A 10,834-nucleotide genomic window follows, 5' to 3' on the forward strand; every position below is an offset into this window, starting at 1 on the left:
TCTCCCCCCCCCCCCCCCCCTCTCTCTCTCTCTGTCTCTCTGTCTCTCTCTGACTCGCTCTCTCCTTAAATTCAGGATCTAATAATCCCAGATGGCGGCTGTTGCATTGTTCTCAGACAGAGATAGCCAGGAGAAAAAATGGTACATCCACAAGCGCATCAGTAGCTCGGTGGGTGAAAAGGGGCTTTTGTGATGATTGTCGGCTCTTTTCATTCGGCTGTGTCACATTGCCACACCGAGCTGGAAATGTTATTTTGATCTCTACGCTTTGTGCTTTCCCCCCCCCCCACCCCCCACCCCCCTCGCCGGACGTTTCTGTCGCTCTCCGTCAGGAGGCAGAAATGGTGAGTAATTATCTCTTTTGCCGATATGTTAACACCCAGCGTCGCGGCCCAAACGGCGCAAAGTCAGCTGACTTCCAGCTCGGCTGTTGATAAGGAGTTTCTCACAGCCCGAAGGCGTGCAAGGCGGAGAGGAGGCTGATTTCCCCCCCCCCTTCCTCTTCACAGACAGTTTTATTGGGATAGTTTTTCCCCCCCGTTTTTAACACTCGCCTGGAGGGTCGGAGGCCTCTGCCTGCCCTCTAACACACACTCCCACTCAGACTCTTCCTGTGTGTTTGCACTGAGGATGAGTTACTAAGCATTAGCAGCTCTGCTTCCCGTTTTTCTGCTTCCATCCATCCATCCAGTGCCATGAAATAACCCCCATTACAAAAAAAAAACAGGGAATCGCAGCAACATTTATGCATGCGTGACCTCTAACACTAATGTTCTGCTCATCAAAAGAGGATGCTTTCCCCCCTGCGAGGCATTAGATATTTCCGTTCTCTTCATCCTGTTGTAATGCTTTCTGCAAGGCTTGATCCGAGCCTTGTAGCCCCTTTGCAGGTTCCTTTCCCTTTTTTCCGCCTGTGCGATTAGGCATGACGGTGTGAGCGGGCGAGAGCAGAGAGCAGACTTTTTTGCATGTTTTCACGGTTCTCCACGAGGACAGCCGGAGGCGCGGTGCAGAGGTGGCGGGGTTCAGTCGCTCGGCCGGCGCTGGAAATCTGCATGGCAGCGGGGATTAGGGAGACGGCGGCGGAGCGAAGTGCGCTACCTGAGGAGGGGAGCGCTGGTGATGTCAACTGCGAATTCAATCTGCTGCAGATATTGGAGGAAAACACGATATACGTTTACGAATATGAATCTGAAAAGTGCAGCGTGCATTTTTATTCAACCAATCTTGAGTCGATGCTTTTTTCGAACCAGCTTCTGGTGGGATTATGGCTGCCGGTCATCTAGGTTACTTCTCCAGCTGCTTTTTCTAAATTTTCTTTCATAATAATTCTGTCAGATTGGATGGAGAGCATCTGAATTTTATGATTAGTCTTGTGTTGATGAAAGTTACAGTTGGTTTCTTGGTTGCTCTCTAGGTTGACTTTATTTACTGCTTATGTGTAAAGGGTAGGTATACATAAGGGGAAAACGACTCATACACCCACACTTCATCCTTAACCTTTTCCTCCAATTCAATGCTATGGAATACTTAAGAATTGTAAAGACCCTTCCAAGGCATTATATGTTTTGGATGCTTAAAAATAAAAACACACACCTGCTTAAAGATGCAGCCTGTCAGTGTGAAAGTGCTCATCAGTCATCATAGCCCCTCCCTGGGCACTTTAGGCTCTCATAAAAAGCTGGGAAAAACTGCTTGCTCAGCCCATGCATGTGTTCTGAACTCTGGCTAATATACCCGGCCAGCTGGTGATTTCTCGCTCCCCCCCCATCCCCCCGCCCCCCTCCTCCCCCCGCCTCGCCTCGCCTCGCCCGCACCATTCAGCACTCGGACGCAGCCAAAGACCGCGGCTCTACTGCAGCAATCAAATCGGCAGCCTCGTGCAGGCGCTCCGTGTCTGAGGTGGCACTTTAATTCAGGATTTCATTTCAGGGGGAGTCCGGCCATGTGCCAAATAGCTCTTACCTCCAGGCTGCCAGCCGATTGATGTGAACTAAATGTAATAAAGGCTAGATGAAATATCAGGCCCATATCTCTAATGCAATCTGCCATCACTGAGCCCCAGGATGCTACCTAGTGATATAGCAGGAGCTGCCGAAGAAGCAGAGAAAGAGCTCGAGGTGGAGACGGTTCCTTCTTGTTTTCCTGTTTCTCTTCTGCTTCATATCTATTTTGGTTCATCCTCCTCTTTCAGTCTGTCTGGCTTCCTCTTTTGCTTCCCCCATTCTGTCTCTTCTCTAGCCCAGGGAGGATCTGTTTTAATTTCACACGCTCAAATTAAACAGTGAACGGCACAGTTGCAGTCAAGGAGATCATTTCTTCCACCTTTGAGGGTTTTCTTTTCTTTTTTTTTTTATTTGGTTATGTGTTATTGAACTCCGCCTCTGGTGAGAGGGTTTTATGATACAGCTTCATAACGTAACATGCACACACTCTCATGTACATACAGCTGTAAATCCACACACTGCCTCCTCATGACAGCTAACTATGTTTGCAGGTGTGTGTGCGCGCGTGTGTGTGTGTGTGTGCGTGTGTGTGTGTGTGTATGCGTGTGTGTGTGTGTGTGTGTGTGTGTGTGTGTGTGTGTGCGTGTGTGTGTGTGTGTGTGCGTGCGTGTGTGTGTGTATGTGTGTTTCTTTGTGCTGTATTGCTCTCTTACTGGTACCCAAGGGGCGCGGAGGGGGATCGATCCCCGTATTCCGCTTGTAATGGGAAATCTATAGATGATCAGCAATAGCCAGAAGGAAAGGTGGTGAGGAAGAGAAGGTAGAGCACGGTTCAGGGTGAAAGGAGAGATGGATGAGTTCCCAAAGGTCACGGATGAAGGGAGTTGTTCAGCACTGGATTGGTCGATATTTGGCGCTTGGCCGACGTTTAGGACGAAATCATAATCACCAACCTCCAGAAGTCACAGTATTTTCAAACACAGAATGATGATATATCTACTGAGATCAATTAGTCATGTTGACCCTGAAACACTGAGCTATGGGTCACAGGGAAAGTGTAGTTCCATAAATACATCCGTCATCTTCCGCTTACCCAAGATCCTCTGGGTGGCAGGCTCAAAAGGGAAACTGCTTAGCAAAGCTCTTCAGTCACTCATAGAGGATCTTAAAACCTTCTCAGATCAGAAGAAAGGTAGAAGAAAGTGTCAGAAGAAAGTCCATCCTGCACGTTGTCAAACTGCAACAGAATCTCTAAAAGGAGCCATCATCTGAACTCCACCTTACCTGTAAGGCTTGTCCCAGCCACTCTATGGAGGAAGCTCAATCAGAAGCTTTGCTACCTACTGGCTCTCACCTTTCTTTACCTGGACAGACCAAAACAGCATGGGCGAAGCTACACACAAGACCCTAATCTTTCTGTCCATCTCCAGCCCCATCCTCCCATCATTCATGAGCACCAACATACTTGAACTCCTGTGCTTCAGGCGGTACCTGACCCTCAACCTTGAGGGTCAGTGAGCATTTGCAACTGCAAATTTCCTTCTAAGCCTCCCAGAATATTTGTAGGAATTTGAAAACTTTCTGTGAAAAGCCTAATCACACATATAGGTTGACGAAACTCTAAGGGATCACAGCTGCAGAGTTTGAGATTAATCCTCTGCTGACCTTAGATGGTTTGCGGTCAGCGGTTTGGCCCCCCGTCATCTGTAAGTATGAGCCAGTGATGGACAGCTGAAGAAAGGCAGTGAAGCATGAGGACAGGAGGAAGAGATGTACGGTTTGTTTTGGGGCTAGATTGAAGATGGCAGACCCTGCAGATCTGCTAGGATTCCGCTCACAGCATCTAGTTAATATTTCAGAGGCACTTACGGTTTATTAGAGTCCCCTTTGAGGATGGGAGAGAGACGGGACATTGGAGTGTGTGTGCCCTCCACTCCTACTTCCTTTCTGCTTCTGTGCGTCGTCGAGACAAGAAACCGACAGGCGTCTGACTCTTCATTGTCTGGGAGACAGGGATTTAGTGGGTTTCTTTGCTCCGCGAGTAGAAAATTAGGAGAAAATAAAACGAGATACAGTAGAGAGGGGAAAGTCATCTCAGCTGAAAGCCCCCCGAGTGTCTAACTCCAGCCAAGTTTGGTTTGCAGATATTCCGGAACAGCTGTTGCTGCATTATCTGCAAAAACAAAATAAATCAGACATCCAGGGTTCTGCCGCAAGCCAAATTTTGGTCAATCTCATGCTGTAACTAAAAAATACTTTCAAGAGAGTTTGGCAAACAAGATTTTGGCTGCTGATTTAACACAATCTAGAAGAAGAGCAATGAGGAGCGTACCAGCAGGTGTTCATAGGACTCTAAGTGACCCAGAAGAGCTCATATGGTCCCAAAGGCTGGTACGGAGACATAATAATGTGCACACATATGGTGTATCGATACTAGACTTCTGTTTGGCCGCAATGAGGTACTGTCGGCTGGAGGAAATGTCCCTGGTCGCCAGCAAACAGCAAAGGTGTGAAAGGCAATTAGTTGCTTTGACGCAGGGGCACTGTGATATATGAGAGCAGAAGAAGAGAAGACATGTCTGGACCGGTGCAGAATTACCGGCCCCTGAGGGGTTTTAGTTTCCTTAACCCCTTTCCCTCTGTTCCAACTAGTCCCCAAAGGGGAAACCATGGAGGGTGAAGCAGTTGCCTTATTATGGCTCCCTCAAAGAGGGGCCAGTCGGGAAGACCCCAGACAGACCGCCAGACATACGAGGGGAATGGATGGTGGTGTCAGACAGAACGGGGCGGAGTTTGCTTCAAAACAAGCCCTAATGGAATCTGGACCTGTCTCCTCGAATGTGCGACTGCCGTATCATGCGCGCCTTTCGCGGGTCTGCGAGCGCACGCGTGCGCCGGCGATTTGTGTGCAACGTCCTGGAATGTGTTCAAGTGCGCGCGTGTGTGTGTGTGTGTGAGAGAGGCAGACGGCGGGGCTCTCGCGCGTCAGGCCCTCATACATGTATTCATCAGAGCCTGGGGAGAGGCTGAGCGAACAGGTCAATAATCACATCTGAGGAACACTCACTCGCTGACGCTAATCCACGACAGGAGAGAGGGAGAGACAGAAAGAAGGATAAAGACCCACTCCAAAATCAATTAAAACCTAATTAGGCTCTCAGCTCTTTCACGGGCCTTTTATCCCCGGAGTTGGAGATACGCCATTCAGTGTATGCGTGCGCGCCAGTGTTTGCCCATATCGCCACGTTGTGCGCTTGTTTGCATGAGTGGTGTGTGCTTGTTGGCACGCTCCTGAATGCTGTTTTCCCCAAGCATGTGTCAGTTACAGCCTTAAGCATTAGGGATAGCGGTGGCTCTCACAGACTCACTGTGGGAGCCTGGCACTAAAGCCTCTACGATCGCCTCTGTAATGCAGGATTACAAGCAGGGCATGTATAAGAGTATTGGACAACAGCTTCTTTAGCCACAAGCGTTAGTGCTACTCAGGCCCAAAACTTCAAATCCTCAAACTGCCTGTGACATGAGGACTTAACCACGTCTGGTTGTGATTAAAGCCGGTTTGTTTATCACAGTGCAAGGACAAACCAATTCCTTAATTAGCCTGCAGAGGCGGAGATTTCCAGATTCCTAGCCTATGGTAGGTGCATCTCACAGCTCCTAATGTCGAAATCAAAGCGTTGTCATTGTGAACTCTTCTCCAATGTTTCCAGAACTATTTTCTTGTATTATGCTTCTGCCCTCTCCATATTTTCCTCCGCAGTGCTGACAACAGTTGCAACATTTCCGGCTCATCTCAGCCATTTAGTGTTCCAGTCTTCACCTTTGCATGTGCCACCGTGACCCAGATTAATGTGCTGGGATTATCCCTCGATCAGCAGTCTTAGTTTGAATGCTCAGCACTGGAGTCGATGCGCTGCAAGAGCGAGATAGCTAAGAAAAAAAAAAAGGAGATTAGTGACTCTTCTTAATCCGGGTTTTATTTCAAGCTGGAACTACAAAAGCCATCTTAGCGTTCAGATGCCACAAGCAACCACAGGCTTGAGCTGATTGCCATGTCTCAGCATACCCTGAATGCTTTTCGCGTTAAAAGCAGCAGCAAGAACATTAGCAAAGATACTGGTTTTAAATATGTGCTTGAGCCCAGAAATGCCTGTAATGCTTTGTCAGCACCAAACAGCTCATCACGCTAATTAGCAAGATAGCGGCGACCCTGTTGTTCCTTGACAGCTTTGTCACACGAACTAATTCAGACAAGTGTGTTTGCACGTCTGCACGTTTGGAGGGCGCTCTCGGTTAGCTGCAAGGCTCCTGCAGCGATGCACTTAGCAACACGGGAAAATACAACATGAGGACTGAGGAGACACTCGTACCAGGAAAGGGAGGTGGCACCACGGAGACACAAATGGAAAGAAAATGAATCAGTCTTGCAGCTAGAAAGTCATCAACATGCTCATTTGGTGGAAAATCAAACAGGTTGTTTAGAGAAAATAAGAGGTATAAAAGTGAGTCTAATAGTCTGCGAAAAGAGCGTAATTATTCAGATAAATTATACTGAACCTTGCATTAAATAGCACTTAAGCACCAGCTTGCCACCAAACAAGAATTAAAAACATTCCTCCCTGTTCCAATGCTGACCAAACCCCAAATTAGGATGCTAAAAGCTGGCACTCTGAAGCATTTCATGGTCCCAAAAGGGATACCTTTCAATCCAGTAAAGACAACACTTATTTATGAAGATGAATAAATAAAAAGGTGAAAATTTCGACCATTTTCAGAGTGTAAAAACAAACAAACAAAAAAAGACCAACACTGCAACCTATGTTTACAGAAAATCTTTCTGTTGCAACTCATTAATGAGCCAATCAGCAACAAGGCTTGGGAAAGTTTGCACTTGTGCGCCAAACTTTTAGTTATTTTTGATGGATCCTAATTTTCACAGCTTTTTTTTCCCATTCACCTCAATATTACATCCTTTGTACCTAAGAGTGCAGCATTGAAAAGTTCACACTCCAAACTGGGATGTTTCTGCACCTTTCTTCTTGACAAAAAAATTTCAGTCCAGCCTTTCCGAGACACCGCAAAGTATCCAAAATTCCTGCTGCACATATTAAATGTCGGGAAAGTTACAGGGATGAAGTATTTCATCTCATAAATCAGTTCCATACATACTACTGTACAGTATCTCTGTGTGATTATGTTCCTTTTTCTGTTTGAATGCATGGATTTATGAAAGTAGTTCCCAAATCCCGGAGTTGTTTTTTCCTCCCCCCAACTTGTAACCAGAACATGTTGTGCCAAACACCCCAGTGTGAGTTATGACCTCCGAGTCGAATCAAACGCGCTACAAAATGAAAACACATTAGCAAAAAACATTTGTGGTCCATTAAAACCTTTCTGTTTTTGGAGCTATGCCTGGCAGAGTTGAAGCGCGCTCAACCAAACACAGCGTGCTCTCAAAAGTAGAAAGGCCCAAAAAAGGATGAAAATGTCCAACGTGAACCAAATCTGCATGTTGTTTCAATCAGTGATGCTGACATACGGAATGGTACACAGAGCTATGAGCAAATTCAGGATTAGCCAGGTGCGCACTGTCTCTCTTTGTCTCCCTCTCTTTCATACACACTTAAACCCACACACACACACGCGCGCGAGCTGACAGATAAGAATTTGCTTTCATCGTTCGGGGTCAGTTGGTCGGTCAGAGCTCAATGAAGAACTGAGAAAACAAACATGCGGAAGCTAATCAGAACCGAGTTTGGTGCCGATGCTCAGCGGTGCTCACCTCTTGATTTTTTCATGAGCTTCAACCATCTATTTTTACTCCTCTTATTAATGAATCTATCCAGCTGTCTGTTTGCCCGCGTCCTCTGCCTCCGAGTTGACAGACACTCACTAAAATATGTCCTGTTTGAAATACAGCCCTCCCTCCATTTTCTTTCCTGTGATCCAATATTCAGGGATTTGGGGATTGTTCGCCCCGAGCTGTCATCAAAGAGATCTGAGCGTGCCGTCCCGAGCAAAAACTGGGTCAGAAGAGCTACATTTATTGAATCCATCTGTGGGGAGACAACACAGTTTATTTCTCCCCGTGATTGGTTGTATTCCTAAATTCAGGGACTCTATCATGAAAGTGATCTCAGGTCAACACCTGTCTGGATTTCATTACCTCAAATTCCTAACTACCCCATCACTTTTTTGTTGACATTCCTGCTACAAACTGAATGCAGTGCTAACTTTTTAGGCAAACGATTGTGAGAAAACGCTAAAAGAAACCGTTTCTAACCTGTTTGGGCTTTTTTTTTTGTGGTTGTTGTTTTGCTCAGGTATGACTTCATAGAGATCCGCGATGGGACCTCAGAAACCGCTGACGTTTTGGGTCGACACTGCAGCAACATCGCCCCGCCGCCCATCATCTCGTCTGGGCCCTTGATCCAGATCAGATTCGTCTCAGATTATGCCCATCAGGGCGCGGGGTTCTCTCTACGCTACGAGATCTTTAAAACAGGTGAGGAAATGATGATCTGTGGGACCCAAAGACCTGGATTCACTGCCCCCCAATTTATATTAGCAGAAGCCAAATGGATATGATCAGACAAAGAGAAGAAAGCAAACTACCTTTAAGACATGGAGTATGTAAGGAATGCTCTTTAATTGGCGCAACGTCCGCTTCTTCTGGGAAGATGAGGAAGTCTGGACGTGGAAGGCTGTGGTGGGATGATGGAGAGAGCTCTGGGGTTACTTCAGAGTTAGACCGAAGGTTAAAGGTTTATAGGTAAGAAGCTGAAGCGGGGAGATTGATGGGGATGAGTTTGAGCTGAAATGGGATTCTCTCAAAGTGGGCAAAGTGCACGCAAGGTTGGAGTAGATTTGTTTTGGCCGTTTGGGTGTGTTTGCTGTAGTGGTCGCAGTGGCAGAAGAGGTTAAATGGCCTTCGGAGCTGCAAGATTTATGTTCAAGTGAGCGCACTTTTTGCAGCGTTTCAGCTAGCTCCCGAATCGTTTTGCTTCCAACATGTGTCTTGATTTAAGCACAAAAAAATGGAAAGAGGAAGAGCTGGGGGCGAAGGAAATCGACTAAGCATTCCTCTTATCACAAGTTATCGCCTCCCACCTTTGAGAAAAATCTCTCTTGTTTGTGTCAAACGACTGTGACCCAGATTTGTCGTTCAGCTCCGTTACCAGGGCCACCGCCTCGAACCCCAATGATGCTTTAGCTCAGATTGCATCTGTCTCACGCGCGCAGACATGGATAGAGGATGGGGGATGCAGTTGCTATAGCTTTAATAAGATCCTGGTCGAAATTCTGGGGCTATAAGAGATTGTGTCAGTGTGCGAGCACATGTAGGCGTGTGTGGGTGGTTCTGCTCGGCTCGTTGTGCGAGATTCTGCCTGTATATGTGGAGGTGGCGTGATAGCTGCACACGAGAGACAGGAAAAACAACCAAGACGAGGGACGGTTGGGGAATTGCTCGCCAGACCGGAGAGGAAGGGAGGACGTCAGAGTGAAAACGTATTCAGGATGCGTGATTGAGGCCAAGTGTTAATTACGACAGCTCCACCGCCTGCACCCTCTCGCTCATCATGGCTGTTTGTCTGTCTGTGGCAGGTCTGGGTTGCAGGTTTCTACTGAACACCTTGCATCTTCTGTCGGGTAAAACCAGGGTCCTTAGCGTTTACTAAAAGGAAAAAGCGCTATCCTGTCCAACCTGGCTGTGTGCAAAAAAAAAGTAACGGGATCGTTTTACTTCAGCCATACTATTTGATTTTCAAGGCCTGTTTGAGGTCATCCCACAGAACCTCAAACAGATTTAAGTCTGGGCTTTGACTAGGCCGCTCCAAACCTTTTCATTTTGGTTTACCAGCAGAGCCTTCTGTGCTGTTCTGTCTTCTTTTGTGACCTGCTTGGTAAATCGTTGATGCTCCCTTAGAATGACGTTGGTCAACCAGTGACTCCTGGAAAGGATCTTCACTGTTCTCTCCAGGTTTGTTCAACCGGTTCACTCGAGTGGTTCGGTTTCTCGTCTGTTTTTGAATTTCTTTACCTCGGGACGTGACGTGTTGCTTTTTCAGATTGTTAAGCCTACTTCGTCTTGTCAGACAGGTTCTGATTGTGACTTCTTGATTCTCTACGTCTGGAAGCAATCAAGCTGGAAGAACATGATTCGAACACTTGATAGCAGCCGTTGCCGCCAAGGGTGGCACAACTAGTTTTAGTGGGAAATTAAATTTTCGCATGCGGTCAAGCTAATTTGGACAACTTCTTTCCTCTCAATTAAGGAAGTTAATAATTGGAAAACGACATTTTGTATTTATTTGGGTTACATTTGTGTGATATTAAAATTTGATTGACAACGAGAAACATTTAAGTGTGACAAAAAGAAAACTCCAAGAGCAGTTTTCGAAAAATACTGCATTTCGTACATCCATAATTCCAGTACGTTTAAAGGGCAACAGTATGAGGGGTGTGTTTATGGGTCTGTATGTGTTTTTAAAGGGTGCGTCCAGAGATGGATATCAGAGCACACAGCTGGGAGATGTGTGTTTGTGTTCAGCTTCCTCCCCCGTCCTGAACAGACACCACTCTGTCTCAGAGTCAGACAGTGTGTGTCTGGTTTTGATTGCGTGTGTGTGTGTGTGTGTGTGTGTGTGTGTGTGTGTGTGTGTGTGTGTGTGTGTGTGTGGATGTGTGTGTTTGTGCTTTCTGTACTGTGAGCTAATGATACAGCGGCTTGTTTCCATTTTGTTCATTGAAGCCCGTTACATAAGCAGGGACTATAGCTACTCCAGGGATTTTTCAGTCGGATGAGGCAGGAGCTTGTGTTGACCTGTGTGTGTGTGTGTTATTGGGTACAGTAACACAAATTACTTCCACTGAGGAGGATCAGTAGT

The 10,834-nt window shown here is 46.7% G+C and overlaps 1 protein-coding gene across 1 annotated transcript in view; it reads left to right on the top strand.

The window, feature by feature from the left end:
• Positions 1-8,549, top strand: part of LOC106957528 (neuropilin-2-like) — a 23,679-nt gene extending 15,130 nt beyond the window's left edge. Inside the window, exon 3 of the mRNA XM_015048908.1 lies at positions 8,270-8,549. Coding sequence (XP_014904394.1) covers positions 8,270-8,534 — 265 coding nt within the window. The 3' untranslated portion in view covers positions 8,535-8,549. The remainder of the gene's footprint in view (positions 1-8,269) is intronic.
• The last annotated feature ends 2,285 nt before the right edge of the window (positions 8,550-10,834 follow it).

This window comes from Poecilia latipinna, unplaced genomic scaffold (assembly GCF_001443285.1).
Source record: "Poecilia latipinna isolate Pla-1442-1.1 unplaced genomic scaffold, P_latipinna-1.0 Scaffold912, whole genome shotgun sequence".
NCBI lineage: Eukaryota > Metazoa > Chordata > Actinopteri > Cyprinodontiformes > Poeciliidae > Poecilia > Poecilia latipinna.